The sequence below is a fragment of the Lissotriton helveticus genome, chromosome 5_1, assembly GCF_964261635.1.
Source record: "Lissotriton helveticus chromosome 5_1, aLisHel1.1, whole genome shotgun sequence".
In the NCBI taxonomy this organism is placed as follows: Eukaryota; Metazoa; Chordata; class Amphibia; order Caudata; family Salamandridae; genus Lissotriton; species Lissotriton helveticus.
In genome coordinates this window covers 1,345,852,623-1,345,870,085 of record NC_136065.1, presented here as the reverse complement: position 1 = coordinate 1,345,870,085, position 17,463 = coordinate 1,345,852,623, and the positions used below count along the sequence as shown (strand labels likewise).

General features: G+C 49.3%; 1 protein-coding gene across 1 annotated transcript in view; it reads left to right on the top strand.

Annotated features, from left to right (window-relative positions):
• The first annotated feature begins 462 nt into the window (after positions 1-462).
• Positions 463-17,463, top strand: part of APOBEC2 (apolipoprotein B mRNA editing enzyme catalytic subunit 2) — a 104,179-nt gene continuing 87,178 nt past the window's right edge. Inside the window, exon 1 of the mRNA XM_078644232.1 lies at positions 463-804. Coding sequence (XP_078500358.1) covers positions 677-804 — 128 coding nt within the window. The 5' untranslated portion in view covers positions 463-676. The remainder of the gene's footprint in view (positions 805-17,463) is intronic.

The following is a 17,463-nucleotide window of genomic DNA, read 5'->3' as shown; positions in this document are numbered from 1 at the left end:
CCAAGCCCTCTGAATCAGAAGCAAGTTATGCCTTGCACAGTGGTGGACAAGTCTGCACTGTGGCTTGAGATTTGTATGTTTAAGAGTTGGGTGCATCGAATCAATGTTGGCACTGGAGTTTGTCTTTAGTTGATATATTCAGACTGGCAGATGACTCTCCCTCAGAATGTGCCTGCTTCCCACCACAGGAACACGCATCAAAACATTATGTACAAAGGGGCACACCCTACCGATGGCACCCCCTTAAGGTCAGGATTGAAATGTCATCGTGGGAGCCAATCTATCTGTCTTGTCCCTGCCAAGACCCTGTCCGGTTGATGGATTAACAGGACAACGGCTTCGTTTCCAAGATGTTTTCCATCTCATACTCGTCATAGGTGCTAAATCCATGGTGTCATCGGTATAATTAACAAAAACAAACACTAAATAAAAGGCAGCGAGGCAGTCACAAAACCAAGCGCGCTTGGCACACAGAGGCCAGTCCCACCCACGCGCACCTTCTGGAGTGGCTGCAGCCAGGCCCCGTTCGCCCATCCTCCACGGACCTGGGTCCATTTTTAGCTCCAGCCAGTTGCTTCTGAGCCTCCAGCTCTCGGACATCTTTCTACAGCTGCTCAGGGACCTGCCGACCAGCGAGCCAGCGCCTCTCTCTGCCAGACCTCCGCCGGACCCCAGAATGGCTGAAAAACAGGGCAACCCCGAGCCGTGCAAGAACAGCCATGAGGACCCCGAAGCTCCTGAGACTCAGGAGAACGCGGAGAAAAAGGTCGAAGAGGAGCTGCCGCCATTCGAGATTGTGTCAGGGTAAGAATGAACTTTCTCGAACTTCAAACCGAAATGGGAATTTGCAAATGCAGAGTAAACCGTGTTTGCCAACTCCCCTAATTTAGGAGGCAGACTCGCGTGTTTTTAGCCACAATTTTGTTTGTCCTTTGGCCATTTTATAAATAGCCCTTGTTCTTTTGTATTAAATCAGTAGGTAATACGTGCTCGTCATCTTTCTGTTCCGAAATCCCATCTTGTTGTCCCAAATATTGATTTGTAAAGATAACCAGTGCTCTACGGTTTCACTTACTGACAGCAAGTCTCATGTGCTACCCTTCTGGTTTTTATACCATCCTCTGTAAAAACCTTGGTTAAAGTGTGTGGTAATCTCAGTAAAACATTACTTCTTAAGATGTCAATCAAATAAATATGAATTTCATTTTACCAGCGTAAACGGTAAATGAAAACTAGGGAGCATATAAAATAAAGCAAATAAAATAGCAACATGAACCAACACAAAGCCAACAAACAATTAATCAGAACTTTTGTCTGTGATCGACCCTTAAAATCAAGGTTGTCCTGTTGGAAAGTGATCTTTCAGGCTGTGGCATTTAAATGGTATAAGGGCTACAAGGGCCAGTTTAGAATTCCACAAGGAAGTGGCAACTGACACTAAACAGATTTGAGCAAGACAGTGGATGTAAGATTAACAACAAATTAACAATGTAATGAACACAGACCAGACAGAAATGTACAGAAAACAAAATATCAAACATTTTGGTTTATAAAGGCATGTAACTGCAGAGGGTACATTGGGGGCAGGACTGAGGTGCCCTGGAAGAGCTGTCTACATTTGCTGTCAAGGGGTGCCACGGGTAGTAATGAGGTGCACCGGCACAGCTGCACGTGGATATGTCCTGAAGAGCAGGGGTCATGTAGGTTTGTGGTGAGGTGATTTGGTGGAGCTCGCTGTGGGAGTGCCATTGCTGAAGTTGCAGGGAAGCCTGTGGGTTTGGAGTGAGTGGAGTGACAGACCTCTGTGGGTCCCAGCACCACTTAGCAGGGGAAGCAGCACTGGCGAGATGTTTGCAGCTATAAAATCTTAGAATAGCCTGGACGCTCCAGCATAGGAAAGAGGTGCATTCACAGAGTTCTGTGTGGGTCCCAGGAATAAATTAGCAGGAAATCTGCACAAGTGCCCAGGCTGAGATGTTTGTGGAAAGTAGTAATGAACAGAAGTGTGTGGCGCAGGTTAGTAGCGAGGTGACCTCTCTGAAGGTCCCATTGCTGGAGCAGCCGAAGGATGCTCCTCTGCCGTATATGGACCAGGTGTATTAGTAAGGCTGCACAAACGGTTCTGTATTGGAAAACAATGTTGAGATACTCCAAGCCCTAAGGTGCACTGGCGAGCAGTAGAAGGGGTTCTATGAGTAAACAGCAGGAAGTACATGCAGCAGGACAGAACTGAGGCGAGTTCATAGATGTGTCTACATGGAGCCTAAAGCTGATCGAGCGGAGGCACTGGAGCAGAACCAGGGGTTGGGGGAGATGTTGGCGCCAGTGCTTAATTTGTAAAAACATAAGTGCCAGGGCCCTCGTCAGGAGACCACTGCAGCTTGCACCGCACATTGCCCCTGTCAGTGTTGCCAATGACACTACCAACACAACTTCTGACAATCACACTCTTAGGACAATTCGTACTATTCCAGGCCCCCAAAGCTACAAGAAGGGCATTGGGAGGCAGGCACTAGCCATTTTTACTGAATAATTAATAAACTACTAATGTTGTGCTCATCTTACAATAAGCTAAACAAGGCCATCTCGCGGCAGATGGTAATAAGCGCTGGTGTTGGCAATCACGTGCTGAGTACCTGAAACCACTGGCTCAAATTAAGCACTGATTGTCACTCAACACAGGGTCCGGGCTTTAACTCTGCAACAGAAGGGGCTTCAGACCATGCCTCTGGATGTTGGCATAATGTGGTCACTAACACTAGAGCACGATTGAAGCACGCACAACGATGATGACTTTCAGAGGCTGCTTTAGCGCTGATAGCGCCAGTTGCAACAAACTTTGGGGCATATTATCAAGACAGGAGATAAAATTATCGCCGCTTTATCGGCATAAAACTGTTGATAAAGCGGCGATAATGAGTTTGATAATATGCTCAATGGAATTCCAATCGAAGCCCATGTTAGATGTCTTCACATCTAACATGGGCTTCGATTGGAATTCTATAGAGCATATTATCAAGCCCATTATCAAGCCCATTATCGCCGCTTTATCTGCAGTTTTCTGCCGATAAAGTGGCGATAATTTTATCTCCTGTCTTGATAATATGCCCCATTGTGACCTCTTTTTCCACAAATTCCCTCACAACCACCCTCCACCAGTGACCCTCTTCTATCCATAGACCCTTTCTCACATGTACTTCATTTGTTTTATAAATGTAAATTGATACTTGTATAGCGCACTACTCACCCGCAAGGGTCTCAAGGCGCTTGTACGAATACCGCTGTGGAACCCATCCTGGCTTTCCCTGTGAGGTGTCCACTCATGGGCACCCCCAAGGTGGAGGCCAGGCATCCTTAGCGTTGTGGGGGCCGTTGTGGAGATTAAGCAAGCTATTGCCCAGAGTTGCAGAGTGGGACTCCATGATTGGAATAGGCACCGAGGCGAGAATGATCAGGTCCGTGGAATTTTTGAGCCCAAGACCCGCCGAGGCGGGGAATTGAACCCTGGTCCCGGGCTAGACTTCTGCATCAGGGTCTGCCGCTCTAACCATTGAGCCACACTTCTCCACAGGTATAGTGCTACTCATACCCGTGAAGGACGTCAGAGCACTGAAATCTCACATAAGACAGTGAGGACTACAAGGTGTAGAAGTCATATGTCAACTATACTGGTAGGCAGGACATATTAGGAGTGCTTGGTTTGGAAAAACACAAACTCAGATTTTAATACATAACACAGTTGTTGCTTTACCAATACGAATTTATTCATACCCAATAAAACTCTTTTTATTAACACGAGGATAATGAAAAACTGAGGAAAAAACATACGGTTCTATCCTATACCATGCAGCTTATTTCCATGCAGCTCTTTTCCGCCAATTTCATAGCTCACTGCGCTATATTAGGATTGTAATTTATGAACTGTTAGTAACAAAAGGAACTCAGTGACATACGCTCTAATCTACTAAACTGTCTATCTAAAATACCGTTCTGTGAACTGCACCATATACATTCCTTGCAGCAGGCATAGTAACCCTCCGTACTACGTTAGATGAAAAAAGGAGTTCTTTGAAAAAAGCACTAACCTACTAAACTGTCTATGGAAAATACAGTTCTGTGCATTTCTAATTTCTAATTTCTAATTTAAAACATTTATAAAGCGCAGCGTGCACCATATGGTTTCTTGGCGCTAGTGGTTCGTTCGACACCAGAGGAAAATAAAACCTATCTTGGGTGAAGAGGGGCATTAAGCAGGGAAGGCTTGTTTGAAGAGGAAGGTTTTTAGGTTTTTGCGGAAAGAAAGATAATGGGTTGCATAACGGAGATAATCGGGGAGGGAATTCCAAAAAGTGGGGGCAAGAGTAGCAAAATTGGTTCCGCCCCACTTTTTTCGATTGAAACGTGGGGTTTGAAGGAGGGATTTTGAGGAAGAACGAAGCTCTCTAGTGGGGACGTATTCCTTTAGTAACGAGGTAATGAAGGCAGGGGCAGTGCCTTGTCGGGCCTGAAAGACCATACAGCCGGTCTTAAACAGGGAACGTTCTTTGACCGGGAGCCAGTGAAGCTCTTTGAGGAGGGGTGTGGAGTGATGGTACCGTGGGAGACTGTAGACCAGGCGGGCCGCCTGGTTCTGAACCAACTGGAGTCTCCGCAGGCTATAAGCTGGGATGCCGTTGTAGATGGCATTGGCATAGTCTAGCCTCGAGATCACCAGTGCGGCCATGATCAACTTAAGTGCCTGTGGGGAGAAAAAACGAGAAACAGAGCGGATAGTGCGGAGGGTGAGAAAACAGGAGGAAACAACGGTGCTGATTTGTGAGTGGAGGGTGAGCTGGTTGTTGATTTTGACCCCCAATGTTTTAACTGTAGGTGAGGGAGAAGGGGAGGGACCAAGAGAGGGGGGCCAGAAGTGGGAATTCCAGGGACTGGACGAACCACCGGTGAGAACCAGCTCGGTTTTATCCGGGTTCAATTTTAGATGGTTGTGGTTCATCCAGTCCCTGATGAAAGTCATGGTAGACTGAAAATTAGAGACAGAAGAAGGGGAAGTAGACAGATCGAAGATGAGCTGGAGGTCATCAGCGTAGTTAAACACGGTGACCTCCAGCTGCTGAAGAGCAAAGATAAGGGGGGAGATGTAAAGGTTAAACAACAAAGGGGAAAGAGAAGATCCCTGGGGAACACCACAAGTGACAGGGAGTGGAGTGGACGTGAAGTCACCTAACCGAACCGCCTGAGTGCGGTCCCTCAGGAATGAGGACAGCCAGATCAGGGCTGAGCCCTCGATTCCTGCCGCCCTGACACGGGACAATAAGATGGTATGGTCGACCGTGTCAAAGGCGGCAGAGAGATCGAGAAGCACCAGCGCCTGATGTTTGTTGTTGTCCATACCCTTCCTGAGGGTGTCCAGGACCGACACCACGACTGATTCGGTCGAGTGCCTGGGGCGGAAGCCGGCCTGGCGGGAAGCCAACCCACCGTTGGTCTCTACGTGGGCGCTGAGGACCGCGGTGGCATGGCGTTCCAGCACCTTACCCAGGTAGGGCAACAGGGAGATAGGGCGGTAGTTGGCTGAGATGGTAGGGTCAGCGCCGGGTTTTTTCAGGATGGGCACTATAGAGGCTGTTTTGAGTGCCGGGGTCACTACTCCCTGTGCAAGAGAGTTGTTAAGAAAGGTGATGGGGGCTTCAGGGCAGGCGGAGTAAATATATTGCAAGATACGGGCCGGACAAGTGTCTGCCGGGGAGCCCGACTTGACTTTGGGGAGTATCTCACGGAATGAGGCCTCAGTGAGGGGAGGGATAGAAGTGAGGTGATTGAGGACAGTGGGGGAGGAGGGATCCACAAAATGTTAGCCTTGATGGTAATGATTTTGTCTACAAAGTAAGTATTGAGCTGATCGCATAATGACTGGGATGGAGGGATTTGCGATGAAGCTCTATCGGAGTAGGCCAAGTTGTTTACTATGCTGAATATTTCTCTGGATTTATTTTCCGCTGCCTCGATTTTTGAAGAGAAATAGGTGGTTTTGGCCGAGAGAATAGCAGTTTTGTATTTGGCAAGTGATTGGAGATAGAGGGTTTTTAATTCGGGGGAATAGTTTCTTCCCAATGTCTCTCCGCCTGTCGGGCAGATAGTTTTAGCTCTTTTAGGTGGTCGTTAAACCATCTATTGGAATCCTTTGGTCGTCGGATGGAGATGCGACGCAAAGGGGCCATGGAGTTGCAGCCTGTATTCAGCCAGGTCTTAATGGCATTGGCTTGAGAATGGGAGGGGAGACCGGAGAGAGTCGGAGTGGAATTACGAAGCAGGGAAGACATGGAAGAAAGGTCAACTCTGTTCCAATTCCGCGCCCAAGTGTTTCTGGCGTGTGGGACTTTAGGTGCAAGGTGGTGAAGGATAGAAAAGGAAATAAGGGCATGGTCAGACCAACAACAGGGGGATACAGTCACCGGGGATAGTTGGAGGTTGAGGGACCAAACCTGGTCCAGAGCGTGGCCGTGAGAGTGGGTGGGGACAGTTATGTGCGGGACAAAGTTCAAAGAGGAAAGAGATTCGGTAAACTCTTTGGAAGCGGTGGACTCAGAGGGGTCCGAAGGCCAGTAATTGAAGTCGCCTAGCACCAAGACCGAGGCGTAGTTGACCACCAAATTGGCCAACAGGTCTTGAAATGCCGGCAGGAATAAAGGGGAAGACTGGGGTGGACGGTACATGAGAAGACAGGTGATGGGGGGAGAAAAAGATAAGGAACGAGCCACAAGAAATTCAGTGGAGGCGACGGGGGAATAGGAAAGGATTTGAAAGTGTAATTCTGACCGGGCGATTAGCGCCACGCCGCCGCCGGCCCTGCCCACCGGACGATCGGCGCGTAAGGCAACGTAGGAGGGGGGGAGGGTAGCCAGGAGAACAGGAAGGGAGGAATCACAGAACCAGGTTTCGGTTAATAGCAGCAGGTCAGGCTTCTCTGTGTCAAGCAGGGTGAACAACTCATGATGGTGCTTGACCGCTGACCTTGTATTAAGTAAAAGAATAGATAATGGTGGAGGAGAGAAGGGAGGGTCAGGCAGGGGCGGGTTCCGCGGTGGAGGGGTCGTTCGGACGGAAGGTGATCTGGAAGTGGGGGAGTGGCTAAGACCTAAAGAAGCAATGTGCCCTAGTATGGTCTCTGGAAGAGGCCAGTCTCCTTGGAGGGTGGTAAGCTCCCTAGATGAATAAGAGGTATGTTGGGCAAGGGGTTGTGCCCCAGGCCCCGTCCGGCCGCGGACGGGCGCAGACGGGCTTGCCTTAGGCGCGCCTTCGGCGCGCAAACGGCGCGCCCGCTGCGCACGTCCGCTGCGCTCCCTAGGATGGCACATTTGATATAGGGGATCTAAGGGCGGGAAGGGGGCGTGGCCTCAAAGTGGGCGTGGCCGATCGTGGAACAGGCCGAGGGGAGGGGGTCACGTGAGCGTTTGATCCGCTGCACGGCGCCCTCAAAGTGAAAATAGCGGTGGGAGTCCAGGTAAGTTAAAAGCACAAGTATTTAAGCACAAATGACACAGAAATTGTTAAAAACGAGCACTCCCGGCTATTTTGCCTCAGGAGACTTACAAACACCCCAGCGCTAGCGTCTCAGCGCTTATAAAGGGCGGGAAGGGGGCGTGGCCTCAAAGTGGGCGTGGCCGATCGTGGAACAGGCCGAGGGGAGGGGGTCACGTGAGCGTTTGATCCGCTGCACGGCGCCCTCAAAGTGAAAATAGCAGTGGGAGTCCAGGTAAGTTAAAAGCACAAGTATTTAAGCACAAATGACACAGAAATTGTTAAAAACGAGCACTCCCGGCTATTTTGCCTCAGGAGACTTACAAACACCCCAGCGCTAGCGTCTCAGCGCTTATAAAGGGCGGGAAGGGGGCGTGGCCTCAAAGTGGGCGTGGCCGATCGTGGAACAGGCCGAGGGGAGGGGGTCACGTGAGCGTTTGATCCGCTGCACGGCGCCCTCAAAGTGAAAATAGCAGTGGGAGTCCAGGTAAGTTAAAAGCACAAGTATTTAAGCACAAATGACACAGAAATTGTTAAAAACGAGCACTCCCGGCTATTTTGCCTCAGGAGACTTACAAACACCCCAGCGCTTATAAAGGGCGGGAAGGGGGCGTGGCCTCAAAGTGGGCGTGGCCGATCGTGGAACAGGCCGAGGGGAGGGGGTCACGTGAGCGTTTGATCCGCTGCACGGCGCCCTCAAAGTGAAAATAGCGGTGGGAGTCCAGGTAAGTTAAAAGCACAAGTATTTAAGCACAAATGACACAGAAATTGTAAAAAAACGAGCACTCCCGGCTATTTTGCCTCAGGAGACTTACAAACACCCCAGCGCTAGCGTCTCAGCGCTTATAAAGGGCGGGAAGGGGGCGTGGCCTCAAAGTGGGCGTGGCCGATCGTGGAACAGGCCGAGGGGAGGGGGTCACGTGAGCGTTTGATCCGCTGCACGGCGCCCTCAAAGTGAAAATAGCAGTGGGAGTCCAGGTAAGTTAAAAGCACAAGTATTTAAGCACAAATGACACAGAAATTGTTAAAAACGAGCACTCCCGGCTATTTTGCCTCAGGAGACTTACAAAAACCTGCATTCTTTGCTGCAGGCATATTAACCCTCTGTTCTACTTTATGACAAGACAAAAGTGCAACTAGGCCATCTCTCTCTCCACCAGGTACATTAATAACCGTAGTTATCTTGGCATTTTTATTGCTGCCTGAAAATTTCTGGACACACAAGGAACTCTGTAGGAGGTGATTTTAAATGCATGCGATATTTAAAAACGCAGTGCACCCCACCCCCAAGAGCTTGGCACACTGCTCTGTAGCCGGCCCTGATGCCTATAAGGCACTGAATATTCTAATTATGTAGCAGCACACACGCCTCCCCCTTCCATTGGCAATACGTGCTCGTCTGATGTCCCTCAGAAGCGATGAAAGCTCCAGACAGCCTGGCTGGCATGTGAAAGATTACAGGATCCAAATCTGGGAGCGCAGAGCTCTCTGTAACCCCCTCGCAGGGCGAAGCAAGGAGTCATAGCAGGCACCTGCCCCCCCCCCCCCCCCCCCAGAGCTCCCTCTGCTCTCCGAGCAACAAGCCCAACACACAAACAGAGCCCCCGAACCGAGATAAAACGACAGAGGGAGAAAGGGATGGGCAGGCCGTGGGTGCATCGGTGCCCAGCGTTTCTAGACACCGCTCTTGTGCAGCTGTCAATGCAGGCGACCGGGCACTCTTTCAAGAGTTATTTTTAACGATGCACTGAACCATGAATTTATATTATGTTTACTTAACATTTCAGGTGGAAGAGAAGGTGGAAAGAATGCTGTGTCACACCAAAGTAATTCATGACCACCCATTTAGGTCATAAAATTGTGAAATTTTAAAAACAAAGTGGATTAAACAGTTTAATATCCCCTCCACCTGGATTTCAGCGAGGGATAACTGCACTAGTAGTGGAGAATGATACAAGACAGTAAAACATCCATCCAGTAAAGTACAGTCCAGTTCACCTTCTATGCAACTGGAAATATAAAGATTAGCAAATAAAATACCACTATCCATGTATAATCCAGAATACATTATACAGCAGCGAGCCAACACACATATTAATGTAGTGACTGAGTACTCTGTTTGCTACAATATTTATTGATCATGCATGCAGGTGTTTTATAAAGGACCAATTGTCATCTTACAATATCTTAGGAACGCCATAATGCTGAGAAAAATAAAGGTACAAACAGCATACACAATATAGTAAATAGCCAAGTCATTAGAGTGTAGTCAGGTGGACTCCTCACTTCCAACATCCTTCAAACATGGAACCTGGGACATATCAGTTGCATAGCCTTCTTAAAAAGTTCAGCTTTGAGAAGTTGCCTGAATCTTAGGTAGTTGGGCAATGACTTTTGGACCCAGAGAGATCTAAAGTTTTGGACCCAGCACTCCCACGGACTGGATTTTGTTGGTGGAATGGGTGCAGTGCTATCAGGTGTGACGCTGCTGAGTGAAGGTTTCTATTTGGGATGTGGTATTGGACCAGCGTTTGCAAGTATGTTGATTACTTATCCTAACAGACGTTTTGGATGATGTAGACATCCTTGAGTGTAATCCTCAGATCCACAGGGAGACTAGTCGACTCCCTCTTGCCCGACATCTCCTTCTTCACAGAGACTTGGACCAATGCCTCCTCTGTCCCCGACATCAACATCGCCATCCCGGATGGATACAAAATCCAAAGGAAGGACCGCCCCAACCACCCGGGAGGGGATCTCGCCATTGTCCACAAGCACCCTCCGCCTCATCACCTCCAGCGAAACCTTCCCCTCCTTCGAAAACCTGCACTTCCAGATCCAGATCACCCCCAATGCCACTCACAGAGGAACGCTCGTCTACAGGACCGGCCACCCTTCGCCACCACCATCAACGACTTCATAGCACCCCACACAATGGCATCAATGAACTACATACTCATTGGAGACCTGAACTTCCACCCCGACAACCCCAATGACCCCCACTCCTCCACCCTTTGTGACAACCTTGCCAACATCGGACTCAAACAACTCTTGACCACACCGACCCATCGAGCAGGACACACCCTCGACCTCATCTTCGCCACAGGAAACAGCGTCCACTTCAGCCTCACATCGCAACCACCATGGACCGACCACCACTGCGTACACTTCACCATAAATAAACCAAGGGCATCCAAACTGACCCCACGCCCACCACAAAGAAACTGGAGCAAAGTCACAGACGAGCAACTGAACTCCACCCTCACCCGAGACAGCCACACCTGGACTACCGTCACAAAAAGGGCAGCCAGAGAGCTCCACACCTGGATCTCCAACTGCGCAGACAAGCTCGCCCCACTACGCAACCTCGACAAACAGCGACCCAGGAAAGCCGCCTGGTTCACCACCGCCCTCCTAGAAGCCAGGCGCACCTGCAGACGCCTGGAGAAGAACTGGAGAAACACCAAGACAATTGGAAGCTAAGCCCCCTACAAGAACGCCATGACAGACTACCACAACCAAATCAGAACCACCAGAAGGAACTTCATCCACAACAAAATCCTCACCAACTCCAAGGAACTCTTCAGCGTCATTAAGGAATTCATTAACCTGTGCAGAGAAGCCACAGACATCACCCCGTCCCAAAACCTCTGCAACAAGCTTGGAACCTACTTCCACCTCAAGATCAAAACCCTCTACGACAACTTCATAGACCATCCTCCAGATGACAGAGCCACCCCCAAGGACACCAGCCAACCCATCATCTCCAACTGGACACCCACCATGACCGAAGACACCGTCTCGACCATGAAAAGCATCCACTTGGGGGCCCCCACTTTCCCCTGCCCCCTCACATCTACCACAGAGCCACGGGAGCAATCGCACCCGAACTACAACACACCTTCAACACCACCTTCAAAACAGGCACCTTCCCAGACATCTGGAAATGCGCAGAAGTCAGGCCACTACTCAAGAAGACCACAGCGGACCCCACCGACCTTAAAAACTACCGGCCCATCTCGCTCCTTCCCTTTGCAGCCAAAGTTGCAGAGAAAATGGTCAACAGGGAACTGACACATTTCATCGAAGAGAACTCCATCCTCGACCCATCCCAATCCGGATTCCGAAGCAACCACAGCACGGAGCCCACCCTACTCGCCGTCACAGACGACATCCACACCCTCCTGGACCAAGGCCACTCCGCAGTGCTCATCCTACTTGACCTATCAGCGGCCTTCAACACCGTCTCTCACCCCACACTAGTCGCCAGACTGCACGACTGTGGCATACAAGGAACAGCCCAGGACTGGATCCGATCATTCCTCACCGGGAGAAGCCAAAGAATCAGATTACCACCCTTCCTCTCTGATCCTATGAAAATCCCGTGCGGAGTCCAACAGGGATCATCACTGAGTCCGACCCTCTTCAACATCTACATGGCCCCCCTCTCAGCCATCGTCCGACAATACGGCCTCAACATCGTATCCTACGCCGACAACACCCATCTCATCCGAAGACGCGCCAAAGGCAAGCCCGTCTGCGCCCGTCCACGCACCGGCCACGCACCGGCCATGCACCGGCCATGCACAGCGCCAGCCATGCTGCCAGTTTAAGTACTTTTGATGCCAAAAAATCTGACTTCAGATACTCTGGGAAACAACTACGGGCTTTAGGTGAGCAGGAGAACGTAGTTGGTAAATTTACACAGGAGAAAACAGCTGGGGCCGGTTTCTGACTTTTTAAAGCAAGATGTGCTGAATTGTGGCCTTCCGAATGTGAGCTCACTACCAAAGCATTCCACTGAGACACAAATTCTGTTAGAGACACATAAAAAAAGATGCGTTGTTTATGACAGAGACTTGGACGGAAGCAGGATCAGACCTGGAGCTGCCCAGTAGGGTATAAAGCGTTTCATAAACCGAGGAGCAGTGGCAGAGGTGAAGGGGTTGGGGTCATTTAGAAGGAACTCTGGGATATTACACCCATGGATATCGATGAGGTGGTGGGCATAGAAATACTGGGCTTCTCCATAAAAGAACCTGCAGGCCAGGTGTTGACAGGCATGGTCTGCTATAGACCTCCGGGGGTAGTCAGCGGACAATTTCAACAAAAATTGATTAATGTATTTAATAATATGGCACTTACCCATACACGACTATTGATCTAAGAGATTTCAATCTTTGGACTAATGGGAAAATTGATGCAGGTTATAACAATATCCTTCAATCCTGTGCTAATTTGAACCTGCTGCAATGGGTTACTGAACCAACCCATAATGGAGGACATGTATTGGATCTGGTCTTTGCTGGGGAACACTCGATCATAATGGACAAAATGTTGCCGGTGGGTTGGTCGGACCACCACCTGGTTCAATTCAGAGTGATACACACCAGGTTGAACAGGCCTGCTCCCAAGAGAGAAATACATTTTCTGGGGAGGGATTGGAAGGGACTAGTGAGGACAGCAAATAAGTCTTTCATGTAGAGAGCTCTTTTGATCCGAGTAAACAGGGCGATGAGAACTATGCAGCCCTTTGCGATGTATAAACAAAAAGCTAGATCAGATTGCTCCTCTCAAAAATATTAGGCTATTGGGAAGACCATCTGCCCCATGGTACAATGAAAATTTAAGGAACCATAAGCTGGCTTGTAAACATGCAGAGAGACAATGCAGGAAGATATATGCAGAGGATAAAAAAGCTATTTGGAAGGAGAAAATAGCAATTTATGAAAAAGCAATAGTTACGACCAAAGCAGACTACTTCTCCGACATAATTTCAAAGTCAACTAACAGTACTAAAAGCATCTTCAGAATAGTAAAAAACACGTTCAGCCCTGAATGTGTAAAAAACATGATCTTGCATACACAGGAGTTATGTGACAGTTTGGCTTCCTTCTTCCTGGAGAAGGTAAGCAAGATTGTCGAAGGGCTGAAGGCAGAGGACTCATCAAGCACTATAAAGCAGGAGGACAGTCAATTATCAAAGGTCATTAGGGTTAGGGACAGGAGGGCGGTGCCATTAAAGCAGGACGCTATCCTGGACCACTTTGTATTGCCCCCAGATGAGGAATTCATAAGGGTAGCTTCAGGAGTTTCCTCTGGCTCACCCCTGGACACACTCCCTCATAAAATATGAAGGGAAATTGGCTCTGAATTCTTTCCAGTTCTTCGCCAGTTGTGCGACCAATCCTTTGGCAGCGGGTTAGTTCCATCTTGCTGGAAGCATTAGATAGTAACCCCCCTTTTGAAAAAACCAACAGCAGACCCCAAATGCCTAAAAAACTATAGGCCAATCTCTCTTCTCCCATACCCAGTGAAGGTAGTGGAGCGCCTGGTAAGCAGGTCGCTTCCCAATTCCTGGAGGCTAACAACAAGTTGGTGGACGAACAATTTGGGTTCCGCCCAGGTCATGGGACGGAAACTGCTCTAATAACCGTCCTGGACAATCTCCAAATGCGTGCGGACAGGGAACAATCGGCTATTCTAATCTTGCTAGACCTGTCCACCGCTTTCGATACAGTGAATCATGCAATCCTCCTTGCTAGGCTGGAAGAAATGGGGGTGGTAGGGGTGGCCTTGAGATGCGCTCAGTTATATCTGGCCAACAGACAGCAGGCAGTGGCCCTCCCCCCTTTCCAATCGGACTTTGTTGACATCAATGATGGAGTACCTCAGGGGTCCTCAATCAGCACTATTCTATTCAATGCCTATATGTGGCCGCTAATAGGCATCGTCAAGTCATTTAACACTAGGTTGGTGAATTACGCTGATGACACCCAGCTGATTTTGTCTTTGGATGGGGACCATGATGGTGCTTTGGAAAATTCCCATTCCTGTATGCGGGAAATGGTAAACTGGTTGAGAGACAACTCCCTGCAATTTAATAATGATAAAACTGAGATTCTGCACTGTGGAGTGGGTAGAGTGCCGCCAGCTCTTCCTACCAACTTCTGGCCTATTCCCACGGAGGTGCCTCTGGTACCCGTGGGGACTGTGCGAAACCTGGGGGTCAGCTTTAACGATAGCTGAACCTAGAATCTCATGTCAACAAGCTGGTGGGGAACTGCTATACTCTTATCAGAGAACTGCGGAAGGTGCTGCCAGTACTACCAACTCAGGCCAGAGCCTTAGTGGTCAGGAGTGTCATCATGAGCAGCCTGGACTATTGCAATGCCTTGCTACTGGAGTCCACAAAATATCTGCTTGAGAGACTCCAGAGAATTCAGGCGGCAGTAGCAAAACTTGCACTTATGAGACCACGCCAGTCATCTTCATCTCAGGCTTTGGCAGAGTTGCACTGGCTCCTGGTGGCTCAAAGGGTACAGTTTAATTCTCTCTGTAACATGTTCAAGTCTCTACATGGACTTGGATCCAAACCTATACAGAAGAGGTTCAGATGGTATGCCCCTATACGTAGCCTCCGTTCCTCATCAGCCAATCTTGTGATCATACCCAAAACTAAGAGAGTAACCTTGGGGGGTAGAGCATTTGGAGTGGCAGCTGCCCACCTCTGGAACAGCCTCCCCCTTGAATGGAGACAGATGCAGGACCAGATGCTGTTTCGAAAAAAAAATAAGACCTGGCTGGCTTTTTCCCAGAGTATAATCTCCTCAGTATGGTCTATAGCAGCCCTAGACAGTAACTTAGGTGTCACAGCGCCAGGATGTCCAAAGGGTTGCAGTCCGCTTTATAAATGTTCATACGACTACTACTACTACTCCCTCACCCGCGACCCCACCACCGCCCAAACTAAACTTCCAGAAATGAATGCAAGAAGTTGCTGACTGGATGACCAACATCTGTCTGAAACTCAACCCTGAGAAGACAGAAGTCCTCGTCCTTGGAAAAACCCCTTCAGCATGGGACAACACCTGGTGGCCGACCGCCCTCGGGAGCCCACCCACGCCCTCGGACCACGGCAAGAACCTGGGCATCATACTCGACTCCTCACTCACCATTAACCGACAGGTCAACGCTGTCACATCCAGCTGCTTCAACACCCTCCGCATACTCCGTAAGACCTTCAAATGGATCCCCCGGAGTCAAGCAAGACAGTCACCCACGCACTCATCACCAGCAGACTGGACTATGGAAACGCACTCTACGCCGGCATAAAGAAGTCCCTACTCCACAAACTACAGACCATACAGAACACTGCAGCCAAACTCGTCCTCCGCATCACCCGGCAAGAACACATCAGCCCACACCTTTGAAGACCCCACTGGCTCCCCGTGGAGATCAGAGTCACCTTCAAAATCCTCACCTACGCCTACAAATGCCTACACAACAACGGACCTGAATACCTCAACAACAGAATCAACTTCCACGTACCCAAAAGAAACCTCCAATCTTCCAACCTCGCACTGGCCGAAACCCTACACATCCACAGAGCCAGAGTAGGCGGAAGATCCTTCTCCCACATTGCAGCCAAGACCTGGAACGACCTATCGGCAAACATTAGACACGCACCCTCCCTGAACATCTTCAGAAAGACTTTCAAGACATGGCTCTTCGGCTAAACAGATCAGCGGACCCCACCCCCCTGCAGCGCCTGAGACCCTCAAGGGTGAGTTGCAGACTTGCTGTTCCCCTGATTGATTGATTGAGTCAATGAAACACTTTCAGAAGCATTCTGCAGGAAGCACAGGCACATCTTAGCTGCTTGATTTTGGAGTCAGTCAACCAAGTCTGTTGGTGCCAGGCCTCTGTAAACAATGTTACAAAAGTCTACACGTCCCAGAAACAAACAAAAAAATCCAAGTTCAATTCAACGAGAGGAGGGAGGATTTGTGAAGCAGATAGAGTCGCATGTTAGCCCCCTTTGACTGCAATGTTGATTTAAGGAGTAAAGAAGAGCTGTACATTGAAATGCTCCACCGTGTTTGGCTTTCTGAGTGCAGAATGGAGCAGTCCCTACACCAGAGTGCCACTGAAATGGCATAGAGGCAGCGCCTTGTCTTCCTAACATTAAGGTTTCCATTGTAAATATATTTAGGCACAGAAGGTTTATCTCACCCACCATAGTGTGAGGCCCAGGCAGCTGGAGATGCTGTTGTGGCCCTCAGAATTATTCTTCAGGTGAATGTTTATTTGTGTTATCAGCTACTTCTGGAAGTGAATATCGTACAGATACAGTAGCTGAGACGGGGTCACGTGTAGCAGGTAAACACGAGTGGGGTGTGGAAAGCGTGGGATCCTGAAGAACACAGCGCATTACCCCATGTTCGCAGGATTCTGAAGGACAGAGCACACTTGCAGGTCCGGCTTTACCACTGGTGGCGCCCAGTGCAACATTCTGTTTTTAGCCCCCCCCCCGCCCCCACATGACCTCCTCCTCAGATTCCCTCACTAGCGCCTGGCAAAAGGGACCCTCATCTCTCCATAGCTCCTCTCTAGCGTTCATTTAATTTGTTTTAAAGTGCTGGTAAAGGCTGGCTTTACTAATCCACTTTAAATATAGATCTTTTCTTTGCAGCGGGCATATTAGCCGTGGCGCTACTTTATTGCGAGTCAAAACTGCCACTAGACAAAACTCCAATCTCTCTCGAGCAAGAACATTAATCACAAGAGTTATCCTGACATTCCTATTGCTTCCTGAAATCTGGGCGCAGAAGGAACTCTGAATCAACAGCTTTTAAATTGTAAGTTATTGCTAAACACAGCACCCACACGTGACGTCAGCACCTAGTGCGGCCGCACCGGTTGTGTCCTGCCTAAAGCACACACTGCACACTCGTCGATTACGAAGAGGGAGCAGTGAACGGAACCATTTTAGAGCCGTAGAGACTATCCTGATCCACTCTCTCAACCTTAAGATCAGTATCTCATGATCCATGTTGTCACCCACAGTGATGGAGGAGAATCAAATCTGTGTGCTGGCTGCTGCCCGGTGTGTTGTGGAGGCCCCCTTTGAAGTCAGCCGGGGCTGATTCCCTCCCTCTCAAA